At 74.0% G+C, this 13,016-nt stretch overlaps 3 protein-coding genes across 7 annotated transcripts; all 3 read left to right on the top strand.

Annotated features, from left to right (window-relative positions):
* The first annotated feature begins 127 nt into the window (after window positions 1-127).
* Window positions 128-4,665, top strand: LOC308184128 (cyclin-dependent kinase 2). Of its 4 annotated transcripts, none has more exons than XR_013942590.1 (9): window positions 128-382; window positions 469-546; window positions 1,178-1,295; window positions 1,380-1,550; window positions 1,649-1,750; window positions 2,666-2,869; window positions 2,974-3,063; window positions 3,134-4,312; window positions 4,621-4,665. XR_013942590.1 is itself a non-coding variant. In XM_080570932.1 (8 exons), the coding sequence occupies exons 1-8, from the start codon at window positions 267-269 to the stop codon at window positions 3,177-3,179; spliced, it is 924 nt and encodes a 307-aa protein (XP_080427058.1). In that variant the 5' UTR covers window positions 128-266; the 3' UTR covers window positions 3,180-3,269. The 4 variants fall into 4 exon arrangements, 2 of the variants coding, with proteins under 2 accessions (XP_080427058.1, XP_080427059.1); XR_013942591.1 differs by having other exon boundaries at window positions 3,134-4,302; window positions 4,357-4,636; XM_080570932.1 differs by lacking the exon at window positions 4,621-4,665 and having other exon boundaries at window positions 3,135-3,269.
* Window positions 4,666-4,831: 166 nt separating this feature from the next.
* RAB5B (RAB5B, member RAS oncogene family) lies at window positions 4,832-9,756 on the top strand. The gene is made up of 6 exons (XM_080570950.1): window positions 4,832-4,972; window positions 6,574-6,844; window positions 7,368-7,519; window positions 7,646-7,768; window positions 7,879-7,972; window positions 8,207-9,756. The coding sequence occupies exons 2-6, from the start codon at window positions 6,682-6,684 to the stop codon at window positions 8,320-8,322; spliced, it is 648 nt and encodes a 215-aa protein (XP_080427076.1). The 5' UTR covers window positions 4,832-4,972; window positions 6,574-6,681; the 3' UTR covers window positions 8,323-9,756.
* A 156-nt stretch (window positions 9,757-9,912) lies between these two features.
* SUOX (sulfite oxidase) lies at window positions 9,913-12,244 on the top strand. Of its 2 annotated transcripts, XM_080570929.1 has the most exons (4): window positions 9,913-10,061; window positions 10,199-10,241; window positions 10,345-10,504; window positions 10,688-12,244. In XM_080570929.1, the coding sequence occupies exons 2-4, from the start codon at window positions 10,210-10,212 to the stop codon at window positions 12,107-12,109; spliced, it is 1,614 nt and encodes a 537-aa protein (XP_080427055.1). In that variant the 5' UTR covers window positions 9,913-10,061; window positions 10,199-10,209; the 3' UTR covers window positions 12,110-12,244. The 2 variants fall into 2 exon arrangements, with proteins under 2 accessions (XP_080427055.1, XP_080427056.1); XM_080570930.1 differs by lacking the exon at window positions 9,913-10,061 and having other exon boundaries at window positions 10,081-10,241.
* The last annotated feature ends 772 nt before the right edge of the window (window positions 12,245-13,016 follow it).

The following is a 13,016-nucleotide window of genomic DNA, read 5'->3' as shown; positions in this document are numbered from 1 at the left end:
CACCCACGAGGACCCGCTCCGTGGGCAGCGCCCCCCCGCGGCCGGCGCCGGCCCCTTTAAGGGATCTCCCGCGCCGCCCGCCCGCTCGGCCAATGGGGCGGCGCGGGGGGCGTGGCCGGCGGAAGGCGGGAAGAGGCGGGGGCGGGGCCGGCCGCCTTGTGGCGCGCCGCGGGGAAGCGGCGGCCGCGATCGTTCCGCGCCGGGCCCGGGACCGCCGGGAGCGCCCCCCCCCCCACCCCCGGGGTTTCCCCCCCCCGGGGCCGCCCATGGAGAACTTCCAGAAGGTGGAGAAGATCGGGGAGGGCACCTACGGCGTCGTCTACAAGGCCCGGAACAAGGTCACGGGGGAGGTGGTGGCGCTCAAAAAGATCCGCCTGGACACGTGAGCGGGGGGCACCGGCACCGGCACCGGGAGGGGGGGGGGGTTACCGGCACCGGGAGGGGGGCTCAGCCCGGCTGCCCCCGCAGGGAGACCGAGGGCGTCCCCAGCACGGCCATCCGGGAGATCTCGCTGCTGAAGGAGCTCAAGCACCCCAACATCGTCAAGTCAGCGGGGGGGGGGGGGAACCGGGGGGGGGGGCGGGACCGGGGGGGGGGAACCGGGGGGGGGGGCGGGACCGGGGAGGGGACCGGGGAGGTGGAGGAACCGTGGGGGGAGGAAACGCCGGGGTGGGGGGGGAGGTATTGGGGAGGGGGGAACCAGGGGAGGGGGTGGTGTTGAGGGGGGGGGGCACCGAGGGGGGTGGGATGTGGAGTGGGGGGGGGGGGGGGGCAGGTGCCCCAGTGGGTCCTTGGCTGGGGGGGGGGAGGTCTGGGATCCGGGGGGGGCAGTTCTGGGGTTCTGGGGGCTGGGGGGGGGCAGGAGGCTGGGGGGGATCAGTACTGGGGGGCTGGGGGCTGGGGGGGACAATGGGAGGGTCTGGGGCATGGGGGGGGGGCGATACCGGGGGTCTGGGGAATGGGGGGAGGCAGTGGGGGGGTCTGGGATTTGGGGGGGGGTAAGTACCAAGGGCTGGAGGCTGCGGGGGGACAGTACGGGGGGTCTGGGGGGGGGGTGGCAGTACCAGGGTCTGGAGGCTGTACGGGGCAGTGCTGGGGGGGGGGCGGTGCTGGGGTCTGGCTGTTGGGGGGGGGGTGGCAGTGCCAGCCCAGGCCCCCCCCCCCCGCCCCCCCCCAGGCTGCTGGACGTGATCCACACGGAGAACAAGCTGTACCTGGTCTTCGAGTTCCTGCACCAGGACCTGAAGAAGTTCATGGACGACTCCTCCCTCGGCATCGCCCTGCCCCTCATCAAGGTGTGCGGGGTGGGGGGGGGGCTCGGGGTGGGGGGGGTGGGGGTCAGGGGCAGGCGCTGACCCCCCCCCCCCGGCCCCCCGCAGAGCTACCTGTTCCAGCTGCTGCAGGGCCTGGCCTTCTGCCACGCGCACCGCGTGCTGCACCGCGACCTCAAGCCCCAGAACCTGCTCATCAACGCCGACGGCGCCATCAAGCTGGCCGACTTCGGGCTGGCCCGCGCCTTCGGGGTGCCCCTGCGCACCTACACGCACGAGGTGGGCGCGGGGAATTGGGGGGGGGGGACGCAAGGGGAGGGGGGAGGGCTTGGCTGCATGCCCACCGCGCCCCCCCTGTCCCCCCCCTACCACCCCAGGTGGTGACCCTCTGGTACCGGCCGCCCGAAATCCTGCTGGGCTGCAAGTACTACTCGACCGCCGTGGACATCTGGAGCCTGGGCTGCATCTTCGCCGAGATGGTGAGGGGGGGCCTGGGGGGGCCGCGGCTGATTGGGGGGGGCAGGGGGAGGAGCAGGGCCACGACCCCCCCCCCCCCAGTGGCGGCAGCTGCCACCCCTGGGTGTCCCCACGTCGAGGTCGTGTCCCGGTGGCACCTCGGGGGCGCCCTGGGGCAGTGGGGATGTGCCCTGGGGGTGCCAAGGGGGCACCGTGGTGGCACCCTGGGGACACCCCAGGCACTAGTGACAGCCCAGGGACACCCAGGATGCCCCCCGAGGACACCAAAGGGGCACCCTGGGGACACCCCCAAGCCCTGGTGGCACCCTGGGGACACCCATGGCCTGGTCTGGGGACGCCCTGCAGACAAACCCGGACGTGCCCTGGGGACACCCGGCGGGCTTTGTGGTGGCACCCTTGGGACACCCTGGAGACCCCCAGGACCCACCCTAGGGACACCACAGGGACACCCCAGCGTCCCCCAGGACCTACTCTGGGGTCCCCCAGGACCTACCCTGGGGACACCCCAGGAACCCCCCAGGGACCCCCAGGACATATCCAAGGGACCCCCCAGGGACCCCCAGGACCTATCCCAGGCCCCCCCCAGCCCCCCTTTTCCCACCCCGCTGCACCCCCCCAGGTTTCCCCATCCCACCCCCGCCATTTCCACGCACGGGGCCGGCGCCCGCCGCGGTCACCGGGGCACAAAGGGGGCTCTGTGGGCACCGGGGGCGGGGGGGGGGACGGACGGACGGACGGACACGACCAACCGGCATCATGTGAGCCCCCAACCCCGGCGCCGCGTCACGGGGCCGGTCACGGGGCCGTTTGATCCCTGCCCCGCGGGGTCCCCGCACCCTAAACCCGACCTCCCCCGGCACCGAGCACCCCCGCGCTGACCCCGGTGCCCCCCCCCCCCCCAACCCCGGACCCCGCAGGTGATGCGGCGCGCGCTGTTCCCGGGGGACTCGGAGATCGACCAGCTCTTCCGCATCTTCCGCACGCTGGGCACGCCGGACGAGGCCGCCTGGCCCGGCGTCACCGCGCTGCCCGACTACAAGCCCACCTTCCCCCGCTGGGCGCGCCAGGATTTGGGCAAGCTGGTGCCGCCGCTGGACGAGGACGGCCACAAGCTGCTGGCGGTGAGCCCCCCTCCCCAAGCCCCTGAGGGGGGTGGGGGGCACCTGGGGGGGGCCGGAGAGCCTCACACCGGTCCCCCCCCCGGTTTTTCTTCCCCATCCCGCAGCAAATGCTGCACTACGACCCCAACAAGCGCATCTCGGCCAAGGCGGCGCTGCGCCACCCCTTCTTCCACGACGTCACCAAGGTGGTCCCCAACCTGCGCCTGTGAGCGGGGGGGGGGGGGGGACACAGGACAGGGGACCGCCCCTCTGTTCCCCCCCCCCCCCCCCCCCCGCAAGAAGAAGCCCGCAGCACCACGCGCGGAGGTGACGGCACCGGCTCCGGGACCTCCCCACCTCCCCCCCCAGCTCTGGGACCCCCCCCCCGAGCTCCTTGCTGGCCCCCCAGGACTGCTCGGGGCAGAGCCCCCCCCCCCCCCAAGGACACAGCCCCCCCCCCCCAAGGATACAGCCCCCCCCCCGGAGAGGAGCCGCCCCCCCCAGCCAGGGACAGGAGGCCCCCCCCCCCAGCGGCCCCCCCTCACCCTGGTCTCGGCACTTACGGCCCTGCCGGGGGGGGCCCAGCGCCTTCATCCTCCTCCTCCTCCTCCTCCTCCTGTTCCCGCAGCGCGGTGTTGGGGGGGGGGGACACCCCCTGCGTTGCGTGCCCCCCCCCCCCCCCCCATTTTGTCGTGCCGCGGGGCGTCCCCACTGCCTTTTGTACCCGATAAAGCTCCGCGTGCAGCGCCACCGCCTCTGCTCGGGGGGGTCTGCGCCTGCCCCCCGCTGGGGGACCCCCGGAGTGTGGGGCCCCCCCAACCCCCCCTGTATGTGCCCAGGACCCACGCACGCCCCCGCCCCTGTGTCTATAGGGCCGCTGTGTGGCCACCCCGCGTGTGCCCCGTGGGCCCCAGCCGCTCCCGCGGGGCCCTACAGGCCCGTACGTGCCCCGCAGACCCCACAGGTCCCGTCTGTGCTCCCCAGTCCCTTTAAGTCCCTTTGTGTCCCCCCCCCCAGGTTCCCTATGTGTCCCACAGGTCCCTATAGGGCCTGCGTGCTCCCTGCAGTCACTGTAGGGCCCGTACGTGCCCCCCAGGTCCGTATAGGGCCTGTATGTCCCTCATGGTCCCTGTAGGGCCTTTACGTGCACCCAGGTCCCTATAGGGTCCGTACACATGTTCCCCGCGGTCCCTGTAGGGCTCATATGTGCATTCAGAGGGACCATACATCCCCCAGAGTCCCTAGAGGGCCCATACATGACACTCAGTCCCTATAGGTTCCATATGTTCACCATAGTCCCTAAAGGGCCTATATGTGCCTTGCAGTCTCCATAGGTTCTGTGTGTCCCCCGAGTCGCTATAGGGCCCAAACACATCCCCAGGTCGCTATAGGGTTCATACATTCCCCCAGGTAGGTTCCTACAGGGCCCATACTGGTCCCTATAGGCCCCATATGTCCCCCCAGGTAGGTCTCTGCAGGGCCCACATCGGTCCCTACAGGCCCCATAGGTGACCCCAGGTCCCTATAGGGCCCATACACATCCCCAGGTCCGTATAGGGCCCATATGTCCCCCCACATAGGTCCATACGGGGCCCACACCAGTCCCTATAGGCCCCATACACAACCTTAAGGTCCGTATAGGGCCCATACACGGCCCCAGGTCCCTATAGGACCCATACGTCCCCCTAGGTGGGTCCCTACAGAGTCCATACTGGTCCCTATAGGCCCTATAGGCGGCCCCAGGTCCCTATAGGGCCCATACACATCCCCAGGTCCGCATAGGGCCCATATGTCCCCCCAGGTAGGTCCCTACAGGGCCCACACAGGTCTATGGGGTCCATACACGCCCCTATAGGCCCCCCACACGACCCCCAGGGGGTCCCCGCAGGCCCCCACGTGACCCCCGCTCCCCGCAGGGCCCCATTGGCTGCGCTGCGCGGGGCGGGGGCGCTGACGCGCCGTTCTCCGCCCCGATTGGCCGAGCCGGGAGGAAGAGGCGGGCCCTCCGCCCCGCCGCGCGGCGCCGATTGGCGGAGCCGGGCCGCGATCCCGCCCGGGCGGGGAGGGCGGGGCCCAGGCGCTGTTTGTGTGCTCGGGCCGCGACGGGAGCCGGGGCCGCCGCAGGTACCGGGGGGGCCGGGCCGGGGCCGCGACCGGGACCGGGAACCGGGACCGGAGAACCGGGACCGGAGAACCGGGACCGGAGAACCGGGGCCTGGGGCTGCCTCCGGGCCCGTCCCTGTGAGGCCGCGTCCGCCGCCGGGCCGGGGCGGGGACCCCCGGGGCCCTCCCGGTGCCGCCGCTCCTTGCCCGGCCCCGGGGGGCTCCGGGGTCCGGCTGTGCCCGGGCGGTACCGGGGCGGCACCGGGGCGGGGGGGGTGGAGCGCTGCCGGTCCCCAGCGGGTCCCCCCTGAGCCACCGGGGCCGGTACTGGGGGGGGGGGGCGCCCCGGCGGGGGCTCCGGTGGGGGCGGGCGGGCGGCGCTGCCCCGGCTCGGCGCTCGGTACCGGGGCCTCCGTGCGCCCCCCGGGCTGCCGGGGATGTCCCGAGGGCCCCCGCGCGCTGCTCCGCCACGGAGCCGTGCCCCCCGGTGCCCCCGGTACGCGGCTGGGGGTTACCGGCGGTAACCGGGCCCGGTGTACCGGGGGGGGGGGCCGAGCCGCACGTCCCGCTCCTCCCCCCCGAGCCTCCTCCGGGCCCGCGGTTGGGCCGCAGCGAAGCCGGGTGGCACCGGAAAGCCGTTACCCCGCGGGGCTGGCGCAACCCCGGGGCCCTCCGGGGGCTCGGCCTTGGGGCCCGGTGGCTCTCAGGGCCCGGTGGCTCTCAGCCCCCCGCCGGCGGAGCTCGGCCCCGGGAAGCGCCACCGCTCGAGCGCCGCTGCGGCACCCATGGGTGCCCCCGGTGGGCGCGGGGCCTTGCTCCGTGGGTCCCCCCTGGCCGGTGCCAGTGCCGGGAGCCGAGCGGCGGGTGCTGAACCCGGGGGGTGCTGGGGGCTGCGGGAGGGCCCCGGGGCGCTACGGGTGGGAGCGTGCACTCCGGGCCCCGCCAGCACCGGTGGGGAAGGGGAACTGGAGGGGAGCTGGCGGCCAGTGGCGTGCCCGGTGTCGGCTCCGCGCCATCCCCGTCCTGCCCGCAGCTCGGCCGCTGCGCTGGTAAATCTGTGCCGGGGGACCGGAGCTCTACGAGGGGGAATGAAATGGAGAGGGGGGGGATAAGATTGGCCCTAAAGAAACCCCAAATCCGGCTCCCTCCAGGCCCGCGCGCTGTGGTGCTCCCCGCGCAGCGACCCCTCGGTGTCCGCCGGGTGGGATGCGCTGGGGACCCGCCGGCACCGGGGGGAAACGGGCAGATAAACGGGAGGGATATATATAAAAAAACAAAAACAACAACAACAAAAAAAAACCCAAACCGGGCTGAGGAACTTGGAGGCCGGGCCGGGAGTTTGTCTGCAGCCCCTCCTCGGGGCGGGGAGGGAGGCGAAGCAGCCGAGGAATCTGCGCGCCGCAGCCGGAGGGAGCAGCCCCGCCTCCCCCCCCCCCCCGTGCGGGGCTGCCCCGAGGAGCTGGAGGGGGGGGGGGGCTCCCGGGACCCCCCCTGATGTGAGAAGGGGGCTGCCAGGAGCGCGGCCCGCGCCGAGCCTGCGTTGGCCGCGGGAGCTGCGCCTCGTGGGGTGCGGCGCGTCCGCGCCGTGCTGACTGCTCTGCCCCGCTCCGTTCCCCTTCCAGCACTGCCCAGCAGATCGGACGCCAGCGCCCCGCTCCGTGCCGCGGCGTCGCTGCCTTCCCGCTTCGCAGGGCGCGCGGCGCAGCAGCAGCAGCAGCAGCAGCCCGGCCATGACCAGCAGAGGAGCTGCCAGGCCGAATGGGCAGGCCCAAGCTAGCAAAATCTGTCAGTTCAAGCTGGTGCTGCTGGGTGAGTCGGCGGTGGGGAAATCCAGCCTGGTGCTGCGCTTCGTCAAGGGGCAGTTCCACGAGTACCAGGAGAGCACCATTGGGGGTGAGTCGGCCGGCGGTGCCTGCCCGCAGGGCGCTGCGGTGCCCGGGAGCCAAGCGCCAGGGCCTCGCGAGCTCCCGCAGCCGCCGTCTGCGCGCGTTTTGCCTTGCGCCAGTTTTATTTCCTTCCGACGCGGGCCAGCGTTGGGCCCTGAGCTCGTGCTGGCGGCTGCGATCCGCGGAGAAGCCGCACGAGCGCTTTTGGGGAGAGCCCTGCCCCGCGTCCTCCTGGCGGGGCCAGGCTCTCGCCGCAGTCCCCACGCCTCGGCTGCGGTCTCGCAGCGGCGGTGCCGTGGGGCACGTGGGGCCTGCAGCCGGGGCAGGAGTCCCGCCGGTCCCCCAATAAGCCCCGCCGCTCACCTGGAGCAGCCGCGTGTGCTCCCAGCGCGTCCTGGCAGCACCCGAGGGGCCGTGGGCTCCCCGCAAGCCCGGCTCCACATCCCCCCGGGGCCGTTCGGGTGCAGGCGGGGTGCCGGGGGGCCGGTCGTTGGACGCTAATGCTCCCCTCCCTTCGTCCCTCCCTCCAGCGGCGTTCCTCACACAGTCCGTCTGCCTGGACGACACAACGGTGAAGTTTGAGATCTGGGACACGGCCGGGCAGGAGAGGTACCACAGCCTGGCCCCCATGTACTACCGGGGCGCGCAGGCGGCCATCGTGGTCTACGATATCACCAACCAGGTGAGGGCCCCGGGGCGGCGCCGCAGGCAAGGGGGGTGGCTCGGTCCCTGGCGGGGGGTCCCGGTGAGGTGCCCGCCGGCGCTGCCGCCACCGGATTCGGCCTTGAGCCCCCGCCTCTGCTCGCAGGAAACGTTTGCGCGGGCGAAGACATGGGTGAAGGAGCTGCAGAGACAAGCCAGCCCCAGCATCGTCATCGCCCTGGCCGGCAACAAGGCCGACCTGGCCAGCAAGCGCATGGTGGAGTACGAAGTAAGTGCCGCTCCCGGGCTCCTCGGGGCCGGGGCCGGTTCCCCCCCCTGTGCCCGCAGCCGCGCTGCGCGGCCGCCGACCCCTCAGCCGGGTGCCGGTGTCTCTTCCAGGAGGCGCAGGCCTACGCAGACGACAACAGCCTGCTGTTCATGGAGACGTCGGCCAAGACAGCGATGAACGTGAACGATCTCTTCCTGGCCATCGGTGAGCCGGGGGGGCTGCGGGGGGGGGGGGGGGGGCCGAGCCGGGCTGCGTGGGGCAGAGCTCCCGGGGGTCCTGCCCCACGGCGGCTTCACAGCAGAGCTGGTGAGCGCAGGGGGAGCTTTTCCCCCCGCCGGGAAGCATGGGGGCAGCCGGGGTGTGCCCGTGTGGGTGCGTCCCCATGGTGCTGAGCAGCTCCTGAGGCCCCCCCCTGCCTGTTTGCCCCCCCCCCCCCAGCCAAGAAGCTGCCAAAGAGCGAGCCCCAGAGCACGAGCGGCGCGGCGGGGAGGAGCAGAGGCGTGGACCTTCACGAGCAGAGCCAGCAGAACAAGAGCCAGTGCTGTAGCAACTGAAGGGCGGCCGGCGGCAGCGGCCCGCGGGCAAGGAAGAGCGAAGCCGTTAACGTCCCCCCCCTGCCCCCCCCCGTCCTCCACGCCCCCCTCCGTACCGGCACACCGAGACCCGTCGGAAGCAGCCCCCCCCCCCCCCAGAGCTCCGTCTAACTGCACTTTTTAACGCTTCAGAGCCGCTGCCGGAGCCCCGTTACCACCCGACGGCCTGGAACCAGATCCACCGGGGACTTAACTTCCAGAACCGAACTCTTCTTCACTTTGTATGATAGGTGCAGAGAGCGACCGAACTCCCCTTCTGTCCCTCCCCCGTGCCTCCCCTCCCTCCCGCCTCCCCCTTTGCTTTGGTAAATCCTGCTCTCGGTCCCGCCGGGGACGCGAGGAGGCGGCCGCGGCGCCCTCGGACGTGGGCTTTGTGGCGCGGGGTTGGGAGCAGACCCCCGCGGAGCGGCATTCCCCCCGGGGGGGCTGCCGGGGGGGTTATTTTTATTTTTTCCCCCTCTCTTCCCTCCTCTTTCTTCTGTTTCGCTGCCCCGGGGGGGGGGGGTTTGGGGAACCCGCAGTGTCCTTACCTCCTTCCTCGGTGGCCTTTTTTTTTTTGCTGGAGGATCGGAAGTGCCTGGGAACCTGTCACAGGGGGAGGGGGGACGCGGGGTGACGGCGGGGACCCCGAGCTCCGACCCCGAGCACCGCCGGCGGCGGGGCCGGCACGCTTGCCCCCCCGGCAGAGCCATGCAAACCCCCCCCCACCGCCTCGGCGTCCCCCCGGTGATCCCAGCCCGGCCGTGCCTCGCCGCCCTCCCTCCGGCTCCGTGGGGGGCTCAGCTCGCTGGGGGCGGGGGGGCACCGGGCACTCCCCGGGTTCCTTTCCCTCCTTTGCCCCGGGGACCTCTCCCGGGGGGGTGACCCTGCGGGCGCCTCCGGCTGCGTGCGGCGCCCTTGGGCCGGGGCCAGGCACCCGCGGCCCTGCGACCATTGCCCCAACCTCGGCTCCCGGCCCAAAGCTGGCGGCGGGGGCACCTGGGGGCTGGGTGGGGGCACCCCCCCGAACCCCCCCCCACCCTCAGCACCCCCCTGTGCCCCTCACCCCCCTGTGCCCCCAGGCTCCCCCCGGGCTGGCAGCGGGGTCCCGGGGCTGGGTTCAGCCCCCGCAGCCCCCCCCCCGGCCGGGCGCCCCCAGCCCCCCGGGGTCGCTGCAGCTCCCCGGGGCCTTTTTCTCACCCCCCCCCCCCCTTCCTTTTCTCCGCTCCTCGCGTCTCCGGTTCGGTTCCTGCCGCCGCCGTGCCCTGGGGGAGCGCCGCCGCCCCGGCGGCCCCTGACGAGAGCGCGGTCCCGGCCGCGGCTGCTGGCTTCGCGGTGTATTTAATGTAAGTAAAGGACAAAACCCACAAAAAAAAAAGAAAAAAAAAAAAAAAAAAGGAAGAAAACCACCCAAAACGCTCCGTCTGCTGCCTGCGGGGGGGCGGGGCGGGGGTGGGCCGGGGGGGGGGGGGGAGGGGAGGCGGCGGAGCCCGGTACCGGGGCTCTTGGAGCCGGGCCCGGGCCCGCATCCGGCAGCGCCCCGATAGCGCTTATCGGGGGCACCGGGCGGCGCCGCGCCCCGCCCGCGCCGCGGCCCCTTTAAGGCGCGGCCGCCCCCCCCCGCTGCGGGGGGGGAGGGGGCGTGGCCATCGGGCGAGGCCCCGCCCCTCGCCCCTCTCTTAAAGCCGCAGAGCGCCCCGAGAGCCCCGCTAACGACGCAGGTGCGGGGAGGGGGGGGGGAAGCGGCACCGGCACCGGGAGGGGCGGGGCGGGAGGGGGACGCCCGGACGGTCCCGGCCCCCGGTGGGCTCCCGGCGGCCGCAGGAGCCGCTCTGACCGCGCCGCTCTCCCCGGCCAGGTCCCGCCGCGATGCTGCTGCTCCGCGCAGTCACCGGGCGCAGGTAGGAGCCGGGCCCGGGGGTCCCGGTGCCGCCCCCCCCGGGGGTCCCGGTGCCGCCCCCCCCCCCCCCCCCCGGGCCGCCCTCAGCGCCGCTCTCCCCGCAGGCTCCCGCTGCCGCTGCCCCGCCGCGGCTGTTCCCGGACGGGCGCCGCCCGCTTCGCCGCCGGCAGCCCGGGCCCGGGGGGCAGCGGGAGGGCGGCCCCGGTGCTGGCGGCGCTGCTGGGGCTCGGCGCCGTCCTGGCCTACGGAGACCGGAGGCGGCGGGTGAGGAACGCGGGGGGGGGGGGAGCGGGGAGGGGGGCGGCGAGGGAAGGGGACGGGAGGAAGGGGGGGAGCGGGAGGGGAGGGCACGGGGCTCCCCGCGGTGCCGGGACGGGGGGGTACCGGGCTGTGCCGGGGGCACCGGGGGGCGCCGAGCTCCCCGCTGACGGGGCCGGGGTCCCCCAGACCGCCCAGGCCGCCCAGGCCCCCCGGTACCCCCGGTACACGCGGGAGGAGGTGGGGCGGCACCGCTCGCCGCAGGACCGCGTCTGGGTGACCCACGGCACCGAGGTCTTCGACGTCACCGACTTCGTGGAGCTGCACCCGGGGGGCGCCGACAAGATCCTGCTGGCGGCCGGCGGGGCGCTGGAGCCCTTCTGGGCCCTCTACGCGGTCCACAGCCAGCCCCACGTCCTGGAGCTGCTGCGCGAGTACAAGGTGGGCGAGCTCAGCCCCGAGGAGGCGCCGCCGGCCGCCGCCGCCGCCGGCGACCCCTTCGCCGGGGACCCCCCCCGGCACCCCGGGCTGCGCGTCAACAGCCAGAAGCCCTTCAACGCGGAGCCGCCGGCGGAGCTGCTGGCCGAGCGCTTCCTGACGCCCAACGAGCTCTTCTTCACCCGCAACCACCTGCCGGTGCCGGCGGTGGACCCGGGCTCCTACCGGCTGCGGGTGGAGGGCCCGGGGGGCCGGGCGCTGTCGCTGTCGCTGCCGGAGCTGCGCAGCCGCTTCCCCAAGCACGAGGTGACGGCCACGCTGCAGTGCGCCGGCAACCGCCGGGCCGAGATGAGCCAGGTCCGCCCTGTCAAGGGGCTGCCGTGGGACATCGGGGCCATCAGCACGGCCCGCTGGGGCGGCGCGCGGCTGCGCGACGTCCTGCTGCACGCCGGCTTCGAGGAGGAGCGGGAGGGCGAGTGGCACGTCTGCTTCGAGGGGCTGGATGCCGATGCCGGGGGGGCCCCCTACGGCGCCTCCATCCCCTACGGCCGCGCCGTCAGCCCGGCCGCCGACGTGCTGCTGGCCTACGAGATGAACGGCGAGGAGCTGCCCCGCGACCACGGCTTCCCCGTGCGCGTGGTGGTGCCCGGCGTGGTGGGCGCCCGCAGCGTCAAGTGGCTGCGGCGGGTGGCCGTCAGCCCGGCCGAGAGCCCCAGCCACTGGCAGCAGAACGACTACAAGGGCTTCTCCCCCTGCGTGGACTGGGACACGGTGGACTACAAGACGGCGCCCGCCATCCAGGAGCTGCCGGTGCAGTCGGCCATCACCCACCCGCGCCCCGGGGCGGCGGTGCCGGCGGGGGAGCTGACGGTGAAGGGCTACGCCTGGAGCGGCGGCGGGCGCCCGGTGGTGCGGGTGGACGTCTCGCTGGACGGCGGGCGCACGTGGCGGGTGGCGCGGCTGTCGGGCGAGCGGCCCCCGCCGGGGCGCGCCTGGGCCTGGGTGCTGTGGGAGCTGCAGGCGCCGGTGGCGGCGGGCGCGGAGCTGGAGATCGTCTGCAAGGCGGTGGACGGCAGCTACAACGTGCAGCCCGACAGCGTGGCGCCCATCTGGAACCTGCGCGGGGTGCTCAGCAACGCCTGGCACCGCGTCCGGGTCTCCGTCCGCGACTGAGGGCCGCGGCCCCGCCGCTTGCCTTTCTCCCGCCCCCTCGCGTGCGCGGCCGCGCCGCCGGCGGCTCGAAGGTCGCCGCTTTACAGCCCGCGACGTGTGAAAGTGGCTCCATAAAGATTGCGCAGCTTTTATGGACTCGCTGCTGCTGCTGCTGCTTCCCCGGGGCAGGGCCGGGGATGGCCTCAGGGGACCCCGCAGCCCCCCCCCAGCCCCCGTACCCCCCAGCACCCTGCAGCCCGCTGTGCCTCTGCCCCAATGTCCCAGGACCCCCGCCCCTCGCCCCCCCCCCCCCCCCGGCCCTTTGGGACCCCAGGTCCTGCCAAGACCCCACAGCCCCTCCAGGACCCCCCGGGCTCCCTGCCCCCCCCTCACTGCCTGTAAGGCCCCCCCGGGCTTCCCATGCTCAGGGGGGCTCCACGGAGCTCCCCAGTCCCCGTGGACCCCCCCAGTCCCCATGTCCCCCCCTCCGGTCCCTGTGGAGCCCCCCCATATCCTAGTGTGCCCCCCCCAGTCCCAGGGGCTCCTTCCCGGTCCCCGTGGATCGCCCCCCCCCCAGTGCCTGTGAAGCCCCCCCGGTCCCAGTGGACCCCTTCTTGGTCCCCATGGACCCCCCCGGTCCCTGTGGAGCCCCCCCAGTCCCCGTAGACCCCCCCCCCCATATCCCAGTGCCCCCCCTTCCCCCTCCGGTCCCGGGGACTCCTTCCCGGTCCCTGTGGACCCCCCCAGTCCCCGTGGACCCCCCCAGTCCCCGTGGACCCCCCCTCTCCGGTCCCGGGGACTCCTTCCCGGTCCCCGTGCACCGCCCTCCCCAGTCCCTGCGGAGCCCCCCCGGTCCCCGTAGACCCCCCCCCGTCCCCGCGGACCCCCCCGGTCCCCGCGGAACCCCCGGTCCCGCTCCCCCCCCCCC

This window comes from Anser brachyrhynchus (assembly GCF_964034855.1).
Source record: "Anser brachyrhynchus genome assembly, chromosome: 29".
Classification (NCBI taxonomy): Eukaryota; Metazoa; Chordata; class Aves; order Anseriformes; family Anatidae; genus Anser; species Anser brachyrhynchus.
The sequence above is the reverse complement of the archived record's forward strand: the minus strand, read 5'-3'. Positions and strand labels throughout refer to the sequence as shown.

Excerpts from the sequence above, each read along its gene's own strand:
- LOC308184128 (XM_080570932.1), top strand. The coding sequence starts at position 267 with ATGGAGAACTTCCAGAAGGTGGAGAAGATCGGGGAGGGCACCTACGGC. Across the intron at positions 1,551-1,648 it reads TGCGCACCTACACGCACGAG|GTGGTGACCCTCTGGTACCG; the intron begins GTGGGCGCGGGG and ends CTACCACCCCAG. Across the intron at positions 3,064-3,134 it reads ACGTCACCAAGGTGGTCCCC|CCCCCCCCCGCAAGAAGAAG; the intron begins AACCTGCGCCTG and ends TCCCCCCCCCCC.
- RAB5B (XM_080570950.1), top strand. The coding sequence starts at position 6,682 with ATGACCAGCAGAGGAGCTGCCAGGCCGAATGGGCAGGCCCAAGCTAGC. Across the intron at positions 6,845-7,367 it reads CCAGGAGAGCACCATTGGGG|CGGCGTTCCTCACACAGTCC; the intron begins GTGAGTCGGCCG and ends CCCTCCCTCCAG. Across the intron at positions 7,769-7,878 it reads AGCGCATGGTGGAGTACGAA|GAGGCGCAGGCCTACGCAGA; the intron begins GTAAGTGCCGCT and ends TGTCTCTTCCAG.
- SUOX (XM_080570929.1), top strand. The coding sequence starts at position 10,210 with ATGCTGCTGCTCCGCGCAGTCACCGGGCGCAG. Across the intron at positions 10,242-10,344 it reads CGCGCAGTCACCGGGCGCAG|GCTCCCGCTGCCGCTGCCCC; the intron begins GTAGGAGCCGGG and ends CTCTCCCCGCAG. Across the intron at positions 10,505-10,687 it reads ACGGAGACCGGAGGCGGCGG|ACCGCCCAGGCCGCCCAGGC; the intron begins GTGAGGAACGCG and ends GGGGTCCCCCAG.